This window comes from Bufo bufo, chromosome 4 (assembly GCF_905171765.1).
Source record: "Bufo bufo chromosome 4, aBufBuf1.1, whole genome shotgun sequence".
Taxonomy (NCBI): domain Eukaryota; kingdom Metazoa; phylum Chordata; class Amphibia; order Anura; family Bufonidae; genus Bufo; species Bufo bufo.
In genome coordinates this window covers 178,161,763-178,180,500 of record NC_053392.1, presented here as the reverse complement: position 1 = coordinate 178,180,500, position 18,738 = coordinate 178,161,763, and the positions used below count along the sequence as shown (strand labels likewise).

The window sequence follows — 18,738 nt, the reverse complement described above, 5'->3', positions numbered from 1 at the left end:
GGCAGTGCCGACATTTGGAACTGTTATTATGGTCAAGGAAAATATATGTCCTTTATGGCCCACTGGTTAAATGTGGTTCCTGCCCAGCCACACCAGCAACTTGGCCAGATGACGCCGCTTCAGCCTCCACGTTCTCACGCTGTTGATCCTGCAACAAAGTATGCCTCTGCCTCCTCACCTTCCACTGTATCCCCAGCCTCCACTGCAGGGACAATTCACAGTGCTCCTCCAGCATACCACATGTGCAGGGCACGGTGATATCACGCTGTTCTTCACCTAGTTTGCCTGGGCGAATGGAGTCACACAGGGGAGGAACTGCTCCACATTTTTCACCAAGAAATCAAATCCTGACTTTCTCCTCGACAACTCAAAATCGGAACCATGGTGACCGACAACAGGAAAAACATGGTGTCAGAGCTACGTCAAGGAGGGCTGAGCCGTGCTCCCTACATGGGGCATGGCGTGTTCAATCTGGTTGTAAAGCAGTTACTGAAGTCTTCACCCCATCTGCAAGACATCCTAAGAATAGCCAGGAAACTTTTAATGCACTTCAGCCACTCGTACACCGCAAAGCACACCCTGCTTGAGCTGCAGCGGCAGAACGGTGTCCCCCAACAAAAGCTGATATGCAACGTTTCCACTCGTTGGAATTCCACCCTCCATATGTTGGACCGATTATATATGTACAGAGAAAGGCCATAAACGATTTCTTGATGATACAGGCAGACAGAGGTACTCCCCTGTGTAACTTCGATATTAGCCAGTGGCAGCTCATGCATGACACCTGCCGTTTGCTCGGGCCCTTTGAGGAGACCACTATTTGTCAGTCACCAGGACTACGGGATGAACAACGTTATTCTCCTGATTCATGTCCTGGAATAGATGCTGCTAAATCTGGGTGGCCAGGGGACAGGAAACATGGTGACTACATCTCACGGCCACATGAGCCCTATGGGGGCTGAAGTGGAGGAGGAGGACATTTAAGCACAAGCAATGTATAAAGAAATGGCTGGTTTTTCTACACAGGTGACAGGAGAGGAGAAGCAGGAGCAGCCGGAGGAGCTACAGGGCGATGAGGAAGATGAGGCAGATGACCTAGACACACCGTGGCAGTATGCAGTGGAGATGGAGGCAGGGAGTCCGTCTGAGTCACTTGCGCAAATGGCCCAATGCATGCTCAATTGCTTGCGTAGTGACAGCTGAATTGTCACTATTTGGCAAAGGGATGACTACTGGCTCTCCACCATGTTAGACACTCGCTACCGGTCCAAAATGGGGGCTTTTTTTACACCCGCTGAGAAGGAGAACAAGCTAAACTACTATCGAGACATCCTAGGTAGCCAGTTCGCCACTGCCTATGTGCGCTATCACCCATCCTCACGCAGGTCCGACCAGAGGGGCCCTTTGCACTCACGTTCCACTGCCATGGCTGCTGGGGGGTTGGGGGGGCAGGAGCAGTACCAGCTCCATCAGCAGCAACTTAAGTCTAGAGTCGCTGATGAGCAGTTTTCTTCACCCGCCTACTGAAGAAACTATTCACCAGAAGCTAGACATAGAGCAGAACCTGAACCAGCAGGTTGTGGCATACTTGGAGTGCACCCTGCCACCCCACATAGAAGATTTCCTGGACTACTGGGCAGCCAAACTTGATTTGTGGCCGCAATTGGCCGAGTTTGCTCTGGACAAGCTTTCCTGCCTGGCCAACAGTGTGGCATCAGAGCGGGTGTTTAGTCCGGCAGGGCCATAGTTGCCCCAAGAGGAACTAGCCTGTCCACCCAAAATGTCCACCCAAAATGTGGAGAAACTGACCTTTGTGAAGATTATTTAGGTGTGGATCAGCCAGGATTTTCAAACACCAGTGCATTATGCATCAGACTAGATCATCCATGGTGCCACACCTACACACACATGGTCCCTATTTTACATCAGAATTGGCTTATGATTTGGTAGCCAAAAGCAGGAGTGGGTACAAAACACAGAAGACATGCAAATATTCCATTCATGTGTCATCTCTGTTTTGGATCCACTCCTGTTTTTTTGGGGGCTTTAGCAATACTGATGGATTACTGACCAAATGCTGACCGAGTGAAGGTGGATGCCCAACAGACAGGATCCATTTTTTGGGGGTTATTGTTCTGACGGATTAGAGGAAGGGCAAAATAATCAGTGACGTCAACACAAACTTACTGCTGACCCCCTCTCCACTCTGTCGGGGGGCTCTAGAATAGAACAGGTTCTGTAGAAATCTATGTGGAATCAGCTGACGGCAGTGTAAAAGGAGTGCGCTCTTTCACGCTATAGTAGGATCTTGGGCCTCTGCATGGTTCTTTATACCTGGTGCTAGCACTGACCTGTAAGGCTGAGTTCACACTTAAGTTATTTGGTCAGTTTTGGCCCTGTAATTGACCAAATGAGTGAAGTGATTTTAAGAGCGACGCCTGTCATCTGCATGTCATACTGACTCACAGTATTGTTTCACTACCATAGCAGACTCCCTATGCGTGTTACTGCAAGACACAGTAACTGTTTTTTAACTCGATTCGTCACAAATAAATTCGGATCAAATCAAATCTTTTCGGAAAATTTGGCGAACCGACCAAATCAAATTTTGGAGAAATTCTCTCATCTCTATTCAGGACTATGGGAGCGCACATAAGTGCTGGTACTTTTTCCTATAGTGTGCAAGCACGGCCACCGCTGCTGGATTACAGGGTGGTCATAACCATGGAAACAAGCAGTGTATAATGTGATGGAAAAGTGAATCAATCGAGCAAAAGAAGCAATATGGATAATCACAATACATTAGTAAGTGGTTTTTATTAACTTTCTCTACATGATAAATGCCACTTGCTGAAGTGACTACAAGTGAATGGTTTGAGGGAGCAGCTTTAGTTACAGAGGAGGACCGGTGTGTATCAAAACATGCTTTTAGACACAGTCCTGGCATCTTAGCCATGTGATTCCCCCCACATGTACAGGAAAGAGCACTAAACACAGCCTATATCTTATACACAACGTTTATAAGTGATAAAATATTCACAAAGCAAAAATACAACAAAGTAAAATATATCGTTTTCATTTTTGTGTCATAAGGCTACTTTCACACTAGCGGCAGCCTTCTCCGGCAGACTGATATACATATGTTTGAGATGGGAATACCCATTCAAGATCTTCTTATACAGTTAACATCTCCTGGTCATCAAATGGTTAATATAATGTTTCAGAGGATAAGATCTTCTTCGTATAACTTTTGCGGACTGAGCAAGAAAGCAACCAATCAATAGTTCTTTGGTAAAACCAGGCCATTACAATCAATGCGATATATAGCATTTGAAACGGATGCAGTTTTCATACACCTAAATATAGACATGATGTTTAAATGATTTCTCATACGGTCTTTGGGGAGCGATGATTGATGACCTGGAGACTGACACTAGTAATAAACATTTATGAGAGGATGACTGTTTGACGCTAAGGAATTAGGATTGTTTCCCAGGGTTTGCAGAGCAGTTGTCATCTTTTTTCTACAAACAAACTTCTAGCAAGACAAACCATTATACTGCAGCCCTCTATAGATTCCACCGACACAAACAACATCTGGAACCTTGTTTGAGGGCGTCAGGTGGTGTGTTTGCCTCTGGCATACATCAGGTTGCGGAAATGTGATCACAGAGGACTTTTTTAGCTGCTAAGACTGATATGCACACTGAACAATTTGTATACAAGAGACCTAATTAGGATTACTGGTTTCAATAATCAAAGCTTATTCAATATTTCTAATAATCTAATACATAATTGAGGCATATTTATTAAATGGAGTCTGTCAGCAGCTTTGACCATGAAAAACTGCTGACAGCACTGGGACAGGGCTGGGAAGAGCAGTACAAAAATACCTTTTGTGTAACTTTCACTGTCAGGAGCAGTGAGAATATGAAGTTTTATTCTGCTAGATTCTGCTCCTGCAAGTGTACTGGAGGTGTGGTTTCAATGAAATCCTCTGTGCGATGAGCTGCTTTACAGTCCCTCTCTTCTGCTCTGAGTAACAGCTACCATATCGAACCACACAGCTGTTGTGGTCTCCTGGTTGGATGTGAAAGTGGTTACTCAGAGGAGAGAGGCTGTGAAGCATCCCAATGCTGGGAACACTTCACACTGCAGCGCTACCTCCAGTGCATTTGCAGGAACAGAACCTGGCAAAATGAATGGAAAACTTTCCGTTTTGCATTCCGTCCTAAAATTCCGCTATAACTCTGTTATAACAGAACCCTATAACGTAATTTATAATGCGATTGCGAACCCGCCCTTACTTAGAAAGGGCGAGAATCTGCAACTGCCACATTCCCTCCACACCTAGAGGCTCTGCCCTCTCTGCAACTGCCACATTCCCTCCACACCTAGAGGCTCTGCCCTCTCTGCAACTGCCACATTCCCTCCACACCTAGAGGCTCTGCCCTCTCTGCAACTGCCACATTCCCTCCACTAGGATTGACAGGCCCAGGCAGGCGTGATCACGTTTACACCGCCTGGCCCTATCAATTAAAGTGCAGAGGAGGTGGCAGTTGCAGAGAGAGCAGAGCCTCTAGGTGTAACAGCAATTCCCCCATTGCTCCTAGAAGCTCCTTTGCTTATATTAAAACTTTTTCTCAGCAATGCGGGCACATATGAACATTGGATCAACACAGATGCCTTCAGCTGCTAACTGCACATGTAACAGGTCAGCCAGTTTCACAGGTACAAATCTGCTGACAGATGCCCTTTAATGCCCTTTAATGCCCTTTAAAAAAAGTATGCAAAGTAAGTCAGCAAATTACATCATAGCAAATGCGGATCTTACCTCATCAGAAATCTGTCCACCAAATGTCACCCAAGTTCCTGAAATAAAGAGAGAATATGTAATACTTAATGGTAAGAAACAATGTAAAATGAAAAGTGATAGAAAATGGGCAGGCACTTTGAATTATTGTATGAATCCAAAGTTCTGTGAACGTTGTGAAATTGCGGTCTGCAGCGCGGCCGGCACACGGTCGTCTGCATGAGGCTTTATACTTTTTCTACAATCTTACAAATATTGATGTAAAATACTGACTATGTGAAAGTGGCATAATACATTTGATATTTTGTTAAAAAAAAACTGTTAAAAACAGTACAGTGTATTTTAGCTACACATATTTTGGTGTTTTTGTGTGTCCGAATCATAGCAGTTATATATACTATAATAGTGAATATTAATTTCCATCAGTGCCATATTAACTCCCATAAATTTCTACTTATTCTAGTATTTGTGCTCATTGATTGTATCAAGAATCAACTAGTTCTATAGTGAAGCCTTTAAAAAAAAATGGCACTGTTCTAAAAGACGCAACAAAAAACCTTGAGGATATCTTACTTATCTTATAGGTGGCATAAACTCAGACAGGCTGTCTAGACCTGCACCAGGTTCATCACAGGGGCTCAGGCTAGAACCTAAATTGGGTGCAGGGACAGACACTTTTGACAAAGGGCTCATGCACATTACCGTAGCCAGTTTTGCAGTCTGCAAATTGCGGATCCGTAAAACACGGATACCGCCAGTGTTCCTTCCACATTTAGCAGAACGGAACATCCTGACCTCTATAGAACAGGCCTGTACGTAAATCGGACAAGAATAGGACGTGTTCTATTTTTTTACGGGTGCCACGCAACAGACATACGGATGTGGACAGTACACAGAGTGCTGTCCGCATTTTTGTGGCCCCATTGAAGTGAATGGGTCCGCATCCAGTCAGCACAAAAATGTGGATCGGATGCAGACTAAAAACACAGTCGTGTGCATGAGCCCTAACTCTGTATCAACTATTGGAGACAGATTGTTGGAGACAGAATTTTACACCAGAATTGTGGCCAGACTGCACCAAATTGTTCCAATTTATGTCAAAATCTGTCCCAATTTACACCAGTGTCTCTATTATCTTCTTACACTATGAAAAGGCAGGTGGCATTTTGATATTAGTTTGAAGGCCTATTTTTTATGCTTTCGCTATTTGTGCATTTCTTCTACAAACAGTGCCACATTTGTCCACAGGTTGCATGTGGTACTGCAGCTCTTGCACACTGACGTCATAGACCATGGTGAGGTAGCACGCTGTTTCTTCATGAATGCAGCCATGTTTCACTAACCCTGCACCCCTGCAAAGTTAGATTTTTTACATGTGCAGGTAGGTGTTTGCTAGATAGTACTTACTTCCTTTATATGTTTAATTAGCTACTTTCTATATTTCCTGAGATAATACTCTTTCCCTAATCCCATAAGCTTATTATACTTTGGATAATAACAGTCAATGAAAACTTTCATGTGGAGCCTGGTTTATGGTCATCTTAAGTTGTTGGCACGCCATAAATGAACTCATATATTTATAATTATATTAAGGGTTTCTTCAGATCTGTAGCAGCTCACATTGCCATTATATCAGAAATGTCCCTAAAACGTAATTGTCCTCTAGCATTGATATGCACTAAATCCATTATACCATGGAAATAATAGAACCCTCCTAGAAATTACCATAGTCTTAGGCCTCTTGCACACGAACGTGTGCGCCCCGTTGCCGTATTGCGGAACGCATTTGCGGATCCGCAATACACGGGTGCCGTTCCGTGGGCATTCCGCATCACGGATGCGGACCCATTCACTTTAATGGGTCCGCAAATCCGGAGATGCGGAATGGTGTGGAACGGAACCCTACGGAAGCACTACGGAATGCTTCCGTGGGGTTTCGTCCAGTACTTCCGTTCCGCAAAAAGATAGAACATGTCCTATCTTTTTGCGGAATGGCCGGATAGCGGACCCATTCACTCTAATCACCGCGGCTGCCCCACGGACGGTGTTTGTGCATTGCGGCCCGCACGACCACTGGGCGCACACATTCGTGTGCAAGAGGCCTTAGTTGGATGGAGATCCATATTCATAAAAAATAACTTTAAATCTTCAATAATATATTGATTTACATAAAATGTTCCTTCTGCTTTATCCCCTTTTCTTCTCTTGTGTCTATTTATAACAGCATGGGTATATAAATAATACCGAGCTATAATTGCTGCTCACCGTCATTACAGGGTCACACCTTATCAACTTGTTCACACAAACAGGTTAGGGATAAATAGACATTGGCAAAAAATGTCTGCCTGCCTCGTCTTATTACATTTCTGGTCTGCTGCCTCTTAGGCAATATTCACTTATACCAAGAATGAAAATTGAGACCCAGTGACGCAACTAGAAATGAGTGTGCCCCACAGAAAATTTTTGGATGCCCCCTTTCCAGAGCAACTTCTTCGCAACCCCAACTTCTGTTCAACTCCACTCCTGTGGCTAGTCAAGATCGTACTCTCAAACCAGGCCTGACAGCCGCTCCATCCATGTCATTGTATAATATTGTAGAGGGGGCCCTGACAATAAAATCTTTTAGTCCTCCTCCTGGGTGAGCCCCTTCTGAGTTTGGGCCCCAAAGCAGCCGCTTCCCCTGCTTCCCCTATAGCTACGCCCCTGCTGAGATCAGTATTTACATGCTTTACTGACAGCTGATTAAAGGGATTGTATGGTGAAAACCCATTTTCCGATACCCTGTTAGGCCACACGGTCAGGTTTCTGCATGCAGTTTTGGAAGCCAAAGCCTGGAGTGAATTCAATGTCCTATATACTTTTTTCCCCTTTATGATCCACTACAGATTTTGGCTTCCAAAACTGCGCCAGGAAAGCTGACCGTGTGTCCGTACGCTTAAAGACTTCTGAATAACAAATGAGTGATCTCCAGTTCAGGACCTTCATCCATTATTCAAAATGAAGAGTAGTTTCATAAAATATTTCAGGGAGGATCTGGCATGCCCATACCTTACAGTTTTCACTGTGTACTGCTTCATTTCCCTTTGGAAACTGAACATTTGCAGACAGTTTCCACCCAAGTTTACAAATGGTGGGGAAGGGTGGGGGGCCCAGCAGCGTCCACTCATTAGCTGCAGGCGATGTAAAACCGGATGTTTACAGCAAGAGAACCCAGCAGGACATCACAGGCTGGGAGAAGAAGGAGCGGGGAGTCAGGTAAAAGCTTCCCTTTATAGGTCCAGTCAAGTGTGGACTTTGCCAAAATCCCCCTATACTTGCACAACCCCTTTAAGGGAAAAAGGAATTCACACAGGTATACAGTGGCACGCAAAAGTTTGGACAACTCTGGTCAAAATTAAATTAAGCAAGTTGAAGATAAAATGATCTCCGAAAAAAGTATGGAAACCCTAGGAAATTTGAGCGCTCAGATAACTTTGACCGAAGGTTCAGACCTTAAATAGCCACAACTTGCGATCATCAGATTGCAATTTATATAGGGCAATGGAATTTTCTCCATTCTAATAATAGTTATATTACAGTTCAGTGCTGCCACCTGCCAACCTGAATTGTAATATACAAGTAATGAGCCTGGAAGCCTAGTACAGGCTCATCACTGCATTGAAACGCCTTCCCCAATCTCCATCGGGGGACACGGGACGGTCCAACCCGTGAAGTGCGAGCTTATGGGTTTCCGGCTTCTCAGAGTCACATTTGACCACGGCATCTGAGAGGTTAAATGTCTGCAATCGGCATTACCACCAGTTGCGTACATTAGCTGTGGGTGTCTGCTGTATGAAACAGCAGGCACCCGCTTGCTATGGTGCTCTCTCCGCTTCGGAGCGGGCACCATCTTCAAAGACCTGACATCTGCCGTGCATGTTAACGGTGGATGCTGTAAATAAAAGAGGATGTGAAAAATGCTGCCTTAAAACATACTACTTGTCCCAAATAAACAAGGCCTCAAACATCTACATAATCTTAAAAGAGAATAGACCATTAACATTAAAATAGTGGACAACCCCTTTAAGGGGGTTAAGAAGTGTATTTAAACATAGCACTACACTGACGCAGTTTATTTGTGTATCTGCTTTCTGTCTCAGTGTGCCATAAACCTACAGGCACAGAGTACATTAGTCTTTGCAGTGCATAGTGAGGATCCACCTGTGGCTCTTGTTTCCACACTGGATGTAAATGTGTGTCACGCTACTTCGCCTAATTAAAAAAGATCATTAAACAAGTTTTATGGCCTCTGTCAGGTGGGTAACATTACAGATAGTTACTGTTATTAGTATACAGTAGCAGCATGCAGTGTGATCTTCTATCTCCATATAGCCTGAAAAAAAATGTAGGTCATGAGATGCAGCCCTCAGAATTCTGTCATGTAGAGCATCTACCTTTGTACTATGGAACATTCTTTACAAAACTTTTCAAACCCCATAAAAGACTCAATGTATCCCTAGGATTCTGATGGAATAAAACACACAGGAATTCTAACTCACTGCCTGGATCTGGCAAATTTCTTAGCTTTGTTTCTTTACATTTTTTCTTTTCAGTTAATACAGCTTTCAACAAGATTTCAGTTTAAATTGATAACATGTTGAGTAACTGTCCTTATCTTTTTTCATTGGCATCTGTCATGGAGGGCGATATATTAGGCAGCAAGTGAACTAACAAGTCTTTCAAGTTGAGTGTTAAGGATATATTAGACAGCCAGATTTTCTGCCCGATAATCTCTAAAGAGTGTTCGTACGGATGCACTAAGGACAAGGTTATGGTTCACACCTGGTTACTGATGTGTATGGGAAATGAAGGCTAGCCTGTCTTTTCTGATCCAATATAAGAGCTACTGTAATACAAATTGACTAAAAAGCTACAGCTTTTTAGCCTACATAGGTGGTGGTCTGGTGAATCACATTTTTTTACATCATGTGGACAGATAGATGCATGTGTGTCACTTACTGGTGGAAAAGGATAGAGGATGTGCCATGGGAAGCAGGCCATGTAATGCTCAGGGCAACGTTCTGCTGAGACCCTTGAATTTTGGCATTCAAGGAGATGCTACGTTGACATGTACCACCTACCTAAACATTGAACAGACCAAGTACACTCCTTGATGGCAAAAATATTCCCTAAGTTCCATAGCCTCTTTCAGCAGGATAATGTGCCCTGCCACACTGCATTTGTTCCAAAATTTTTGAGGTACATGAAAGAGTTCAGGTTGTTAAAGGGGTTGTCTGGGTTCAGAGCTGAACTCGGATATATACCCTTTTTCTCCCAGGCAGCCCCCCTGAGCATTTTATGCTCCAATGCTCTCCCCTGCCCTGCGCTGTATCACGTCGGGCAAGGGCGGTTTGTTTATATTTTTCACACTGCTAGGTGGAGGCTTCTGCCTAGCAGTGTTGCTGGGGACATCACTGGCACTAATGGGCGGACTTTAGCGCTGTCCTGGCCATTTTACACGTTAGGGCAGCGCTAAAGCCTGTCCATTAGTGCCTCTGACTTCACTGGGCTCACTGTGAGGCTGAAGCATCCACCTAGCTTTACCTATGGATAGCCCGGTACATCACCATATCTCCACAAAAAGCCTTTGCCCTGTGCAAAACAGTACAGGACAAATGCTCTGATGCTCATGTCAGGGGGGCTGCCTGGGAGAAAATGGGGATATGTCCGCTCTGAACCCGGACAACCCCTTTATCTTTGCCTCCAAAATCTCAATTCAAGGTACTGTGGAATGTACAAATAAAAAAAATTCAAGTCTAACCCATGGAGGCCCAGTCTTGCAATTTAGGATGTAGGTTTTACATTTTATGGCTGACTGATTTGTGTGTATATATATCTTCTTTTAAAAAGGTTTCCCTTGGAGAAAGACTGCAGTTTAACCCAGCTCTACTGCCAGACAGCTCTGGGTTTAACAACTGATGACCTACCCATAGGGAAGGTCATCAATATCAGATTGGTGGGGTTCCGACATCCCACACTACTGTGGATCAGCTGTTTGGGAGAAACGGCCACCAAAACACAGATCCGTCCATTGCATAGTGGACAGAACTGTTTACTGTAGCAGTGTTCCCAATCAATTCAGTGGGAGCAGCATTACAGTCACCATGTCTGGTGCAAGGTGTTAGATTCCCGCCGATCTGATACTGATGACATAGTAGGTCATCTATTGATAAATCCTGGAGAACCCCTTTAATCTTTGGAAAGAAGCATCTTTAATATACAAAGTAATAGTTATATATTAGTAATTCTCTAATATATACAGTATCTGATGCCTGAATTCCTTTCTTTATGAGTAGGAGTGATCAGGGTATAGAAGAGAGAAGTTGATGGGAAATGAAATTTTCAATTGCTCCTCTCCACGGCACCTGTTTGCTGTGAATAAAGACTGCAGGTGCCTCAAACATCCTGGCATCATACCAGGAGTCGTCCAGATGCCGCTATAATTCCAGAGATGTCCCCTGGACTGTGGTTCTACTTTTATCAAGCAGAACGCAAATAAGGTTATACACATATGTGTACCTTACACAGCCCTGCATTGTCTGATGTGACAATTCCTTTCTCAAGAGGGCTGAAACATGAGACTGATGTCACAACCCTCTGTCTGCCCCCTTTATTTACCAGACTGTGTTATAATTTGCATCAGCACTGTCGGTAGAGGCAGTTTACATACTTGTCATGTGGAGAGGCAGTGATCTAAAGCCATGGCACTATCTCCCAAAAAACATTTAGGCTGGATATAACTATTCCATCCACTGATATGTTCAGAAACATCACCTCCTGACTACAGGGTTGCTATAAACTTTTGGTACAAAGACAACTGTTGTATTTATAGGTGGATCATGCAGCTGCTATGGGGTCCCATATAAAGAGCAGACCAGCCCTGGATGGTCCCCTCCTTTTTGCTATTGGGTGGCAAGAACCTGTGCAGGACTCAACCTTTTACAGAAACTGCACTATTAGCAAACAATGGGGTGAGGATCTGACTCAACGGTCATACAAATGTGTTTCATCTATGCTATTGTGTTGAAAGGGTATTTAACATAGATAATTAAGCAGAGATTAGTTCTGTCTCCTTTAATTATTAAATGACCTTCTATATTCTTTGTAATGAAATTCCTTGTAATGTCGTGAGTTAGGGATAGTTATATAACATATACAAACCCCCCATTGTGCTGAGAAGGCTGCCTTGCTAAGTGATTGTGTTAGAGACATGTGCACTGCACACTGAACATCCTAAGAAGGAGGGGCTGAAAGGTATAAACCTTGTGCACAAGGACAAATAAGTGGAACCCTGCCAAGAACATTATCCAGGTAGCATGTTGTAGGTCACTATCTATTTCTTGGGGTGTCAGCCAAGTGCAACGACATGGCGACAGGAGCTCCCACCCCCTCATATTGTACTGTGCATACCAGGTGATTATTATTTATTTTGTACGTGATTTTTCTGTTTTACCTTATATTTATTCACACTTAGTAACTGTTTTTATCACTTAACCTGCTCAAGCCTGTTTATTCTCAAATCATCAAATTCACATTAAAACACTATTAAACTTCCTCTCTGAGCCACTATACATGTGGTATATTCAACTAGGAATTTAAATTGAATGTCCGTGATTTGCCTCTTGATAACGTATCCTTAGGATAAGGTCATCAATATCAGATCAGCGGAAGTCAGAATCCTGCAACACCCACCAATCCGCTGTTTTCACAAGCTCTGGCACAGAAACAGGCAGCCGGATTACACAGATCAATACACTGTGTAGTGGCCATGAGTGCTTACTGCAGCAGTGCTCCTACCATGCATCGGTTCTGGTGCCGGAATTTAGAAAAACAACTGATCAGCGGGAGTGCCAGAAGTTGGAACATCGCCAATCTGATATTAATGACCTATCCTGAGGATAGGTCTTGATTAAGTACTAAAAAAAAACATTTAGGTATACATTATATTTGATGAAATTTTAATAAGTTAGTTTTGTATGGGTGCTTTCACACATGTTTTTTTTCTGGCATTTTCTATGCACTTTAGCATTTTTTGTCGAGGTTTTTACCCTGGCAATTTTGGCAGAAATTCATTATTCCCCTTATGCCTGTATTTGGTGTAAAAAAAAGTTGCATATCCACAGTATTTGCAACTTTTCAATACTATTGTGACTCTTCTAGTTGCAATTTGCATTTAGACCACCCTCGCAGAAACTGGCGTAAATAATGACTGAAAATTACGACTGCTCCGAGCTGCTGTAGATTTCATTTCGGCACACAGAGTGCCAAAGAAGCCATGTCATTTATGATGAGGCTTGCACCTTGTCATGGCTCCTATGGCAGCACAGGCACCATCAAGACTGGCGAAGCAGATGTTGATCTTGAGAAATCAGGGCCACTGTGTGCAAACAAAATGCCATAAAAAGCATAAGTGGCCAAAAAACAACAACTTGTAAAAACATGTGTAAGAACCCTAAATAAACACTATAAGAAAAAATAATAATGAGGCTTTTCTTTTTGTGCCTGGCAGCAAAATGGTCAATACTGACTCTAAAGATTGCATTTATAGCTATGCTATACTTTTTTTGGCAAAAATATCTGTCTACTAAGGGCTATGGGGTAAAATATATATAACCTTATTAAAGTACAATACATACAGATGCTTGAATGTTTATAGAGCAGATGTTGTTTCCAACACTAAAGCTAATTTAGGCTGTTTTTGCACAAAACATAAGCGGTCAATTTTCAAGGCAATCTGGAAATAACTGCAATATTAACCCCATATCTACTGTGGGAATACACATTTCCCTAATGCAAAAATTGTAGGAATGATTTTATCCTGTGGTTGATTATCATGTTGGGTGATGATCACATGGTCAGAAGAGCAGGGTGGTTCCAGTTATGTAAAAGTGTCCCATAAGGAGACATTTCTTACAATGTATTCCTATAACTTTTTGTATCTGAACATTCGTAAATGTGTTCAAAGTGCTTCTGCTTTAATAATCACAGAGCAAGACACCCACAGATTCTGTAACCATAGCTACCACACCATAAAAATCATAGACATTTTCTTATTTTCCTCCTTCTTCTGCTTCCTTGGGGCTTCCCTTTGATGTATTTACAGTATCATTAGAATTCAGCTTGAACTCTTTAATCTAAAATCATGCTATGAATATGGCAGCTAACGACACCCAAGCATCTTTGTTAATAGTTAAGTGGGCAATAAAATAAAGTATTGTTATCTTAATAATGAGTGTGTTCTATAGAGCGTCCTCCACTGCACAGACAGAACCATTCCTGCATACTGCCACTTAGGAACTTATTAAGCCCCACAGCCTTCTATTCGGGAAGAATACACACAATGGATTGTGCGGATTTGTTTCTGTTGTTTGGATTTTAGACCCTTTACTGGAAATCTGATTTCAAAGTTTTTTCTTAAACACACAGGGTTTCCCGATATATGTGGGTATGCAAACAGTAAGGTAATAAAAACAATGTAAGTGCTGTAGGATGGAGCAGGAAGTCCACAGTCCTGCAGGATGATTTATTATATCGTTGTGCAATGTAAAAAGCTTAAATTAAAAAAAGAAATTTGAAGCTTCACTCCTATGTTCCAAAAAGCAGATTTTATTTGGAGTAGGTAATTAAATTCTGCGGCTGGTGTACTCATTTTGTGAGAGCGTGTAAAACAGTCTGGGTTTCCCAGGTGCTCACATAGAATAGACTATGTTGTGTTTATAGACAGCTGGTCATTCAGAATGTGAAATGGAACGGTAAAAGTGGCTGAGAGGAGCAGCAATGAAGAAGCTGACTACCCCTGACAACCAAATAAATCAACAGCTGCAAAAAATGTATTGATAAAGCATTATATAAACAGTCAGGGCAGCCTGGCCAAATTTTTCTGTGGGCTGTTGCTCAAGGGGCCGCCCGAGCCTTCCTCATGGCTGCTGGTCAGGTATGTAAAGATCTGATTTATGTACCTGGCCAGCGGTAGCAGGTACCTTCCTGAATTCAACAATCACCATCCTCAGGACTATTTTGGGCTGCACTATGATATTGCTAGCCCTGCCCACTTCTGTTGTTCCTCCCTACTTGTGTTGGCCCTGCCTATTTGTGTTGTCCTGCCTTCTGTCAATTTGGGCCTGCCTACAATATGGGACCACTTTTAGGTTTTTCCAGTGTCTCTTTAAGTTCCTGGTCCGCCCCTGTATACAATAGCTATTAAAGGGATTGTTTACCTTTGGTGAGTGCTTCTTGAGACCTCCCCAGCGTTGATAATCATATTACCCGATTCCCTGCTGGGTTCTGGCTTCATCGTTCCGACTCTGTAGGTCCCAGGTCCCCTTGCCTCAAACCAGATGTTGATGTTGTAACGTCACCTATGCAGCCAATGACTGGCTGCAGCAGTCACATGTAACCCATGCGGCACGTGACCCACAGACATGCCACATGAGTGACATTTGACTGCTGTGGCTAGTCATTGTCTGCAGCAGTCAAAATGGATGTTGATCCAGGGAGACCTAGGACCCGCAGAGCTGGCAGGACAGAGATCTTCAGACAATTTCACTTTTTCACATTTTGTGATGTTGCGGCCTGTTACTACAATAAAAAAAGTTTTTCCATTAGTCTGCATTCAGTACCCCATGATGAGATGAAAACAGAATGTTCAAAATCTATGCTAATTTTTTTGAAAAGGAAAAATAAAAATCTTACATTGAAATAAGTATTCAGACCCTTTACTCAGTACTTAGCTAAAGCACCTCTGGCAGCAATTACAGCCTCCAGTCTTCTTGGGTATGCAGCCACAAAACTTGCACCTGGATTTAGGGATTTTCTGCCATTCTTCTCTGCAGATCCTTCCAGGCCCTGTCAGGTTGGATTTGGACCATTGGTGGACAGCCATTTTCAGGTCTCTCTAGAGATGTTCGATTGGGTTCAAGTCAGGGCTCTGGCTGGAGCACTCAAAGACATTCACAGAGTTATCCCTAAGCCACTCCTCTGTTGTCTTGGCTGTGTGCTTAGTCATTGTCTTGTCGGAAGGTAGACTTTTAACCCAGACTGAGGTCCGGAGCACTCTGAATCAAGTTTTTATTCAAATATCTCTGTATTTTGCTACATTCAGCTTTCCCTCGATCCTCACCAGACTCCCTGTCCTAGCCGCTAAAAGACACTACAACAGCATGACTGTTTGTTTGAATCTAGTTTCTCACAGTCTGAGAGTCCTTTAGGTGTTTTTTTGTAAACTCCAGGTCAGCTTTCAAGTTTCTTTTACTGGGGACAGGCTTCTTTCTGGTCACTCTACCATAAAACCCAGATTGGTGGAGTGTTGTAGTGATGTTAACCTTCTGGAAGTTTCTCCCATCTACACACAGGATTTTTGAAGCTCAGTCAGTGTGACCATTGGGTTATTGGTTACCTCTCTTACCAAGGACCTTTTCCCACACTTACTTAGTTTGGTGGGGAGGCCAGCTGTAGGAAATTCCTGGTTGTTCCAAACTTCTTCCATTCAAAAATTATGGAAACCACTGTGCTCTTGGGAACTTTCAGTGCAGCAGAATTTTTTTTATACCATTCTGCAGATCTATACTTGCACACAGTCCTGTCTTGAAACTCAACAGACACTTCTTTCTTCCACATGGCTTAGTTTGTGCTCTGATACATTGTCAGCTGTGAGAACTTATATTGATAGGAATGTTTCTTTCCAAATCACATCTAATCAACTGAATTTACCACAGGTAGGAACATCTCACAGATGATCAAGAGAAATGGGAGGCCCCCAGAGTTAATTTCAAGTGTCATGGCAAGGAGTCTGAATACTTATGTCCATGTGACATTTTATTTTTTTATTTTTAAAAAATTTGCATCATTTTCTAAAATTCCGTTTTCACTTTCTCCTTATAGGAGATGGGGGAGCATGAGTTTTTTTTTTATATTTTAGCACAAGGCTGCAACATGACAAAATGTGAAAAAAGTGAAAGGGTTGGAAGACTTTATACATTGTATGTATCACAATTTGCGCAAAGATACTCAAAGTAGTGCATTATCCATTCAGATGGCGCTTGCTACATCTCTATATATGCAAACACATATAAGTGTATGTATTCAGATGTATGTGTTTTCTGTAAGGAATCTATATCTCTAGTATATTATATAACCACATATAAAAACACAACACTACGCACCACAGTCTTAACACTGAGCGTGTGCAGGGTCAATACAAAATGGCCTCTGCCTCCAACAGAACAAATTTTACAGGGTCATAATTACTACTAATAATCAAGGCCTAGGTATGGCTCCTCTGAAACTAGTTATCAAATTCGACTGGGCATCATAAAGCATAAAACAATTACAAGTGGCATAGCTGGCATTTCACCAAGAGTGCACATAAGAAAACTTTGGACAATGTTTAATAAGTAAGCACAAAACAAACTGCTCCACAGCTTCACTGACTCCATTAACTCTCAAAGATTTTCAGCAAGGTTATACATATATTTTTTGTAATATTTTGACTACTAGTGTTGAGCACGAATATTCGAATAGTGAATTTCTATCGCGAATATCGTCACTTCGAGAATTCGCGAATATTTAGAATATAGTGCTATATACAGTTTTCGTTATATCAAATATTCTGCATTTTTTTCAATCTGAACACATGATTCCTCTTTGCTTCTTGCTTGTGGGCCAATGAGAAGGAAGCAATGTCAAGTTCACAACAATACTTAGTGCACCGATCAGTAATCTGTAGTCAGACCTGCTAAAATGTGAAGTTGCACGTAGTGCGAAAAAATATTCTATTCACTGCCGATTAGCGCAATCGCGAATATATTGGAGCACTCGACTCTATCTGCATATAAAGCTATTGTAATGTTCTGCCGTGCCAACCATTTTATCCAGTCTTAGGAGAAACTCATGAAACTTCTAGCAGCTTGAAAAATATAGACAAAGTGACCCACGCCTGTATTTCGCGTTACGAATTCGCATTATGCAATTTTTACATTACCGATTTTTCGCATTCAATAAAATAATCTCGAATTCGCGAAATTCGCGAATATATGACGAATATTCTACAAAATATTCATGAAATATCGCGAATTCGAATATAGCCTCTGCCGCTCATCACTATTGACCACTCTTCTTGCCATGAAAAATATTGGGTCTCCTGACAAAATCTGGAAAACAAGTGTGAACAGAGCCTAAATGCATCAATGAATGAAAATGTGTGAATGAAGTGACATAACAACCAGTTTAAATCCTGACCAGCAAAATAGTTGCTCGCTGATTTGACACTTGTGCACACTTTTTAGAATTATAATCATGTTATCCCAATCTAAAAATATATTGGTTGACTAATATTTGCATACGACTGTAGTTTTGGTCCACGGCCATTCCGCAAAAAAAAAGTCCATTCACTTCAATGCTGAATTTCCGTTCCACGGCCCGCATAAATAAAAATTGAACATATGTCCTATTCTTGTCTGCATTTCTAACAGAGGCCAGGACGTGCCGATCTGCAAAATGCGGAAGAAAACACGTCCGGTGCATGAGGCCTAATTGTGAGTTCTCTCAGCTGTAGCATTGTACGTATGTTGGAAGCGATATTGGGCCTCTTGCAGAGAAGTGTCGGCGTTGGCCATAGCAAACAAGCAGATTTTAAAACATACTCTAGTATCTGATTGGTTGTTATAGGCCAGACATTTTTTAGAATAGCTTTTATGCAGGAGGCCCATGGCATTTCTCTTGTTACCATGACAACATTTTGATTCCCTAGTTACATCACCCATGGAAAAGATCCTATTTTTGATCACTTATAACCATATTTATGAACAACTGCTTGGTATACGTGTCTGTTTATCGGAACATAATTGTTGTGCAATTTAAAAGCATCATTTTGTGTCTCTATTTCTATG

General features: G+C 42.3%; 1 protein-coding gene across 2 annotated transcripts in view; it reads right to left on the bottom strand.

Moving 5' to 3' along the window:
- Nucleotides 1–18,738, bottom strand: part of KCNAB1 (potassium voltage-gated channel subfamily A member regulatory beta subunit 1) — a 393,898-nt gene that overhangs the window by 79,672 nt on the left and 295,488 nt on the right. For both annotated transcript variants that reach the window (XM_040428136.1, XM_040428137.1), the window contains exon 3: nt 4,835–4,872. In XM_040428136.1, coding sequence (XP_040284070.1) covers nt 4,835–4,872 — 38 coding nt within the window. The remainder of the gene's footprint in view (nt 1–4,834; nt 4,873–18,738) is intronic.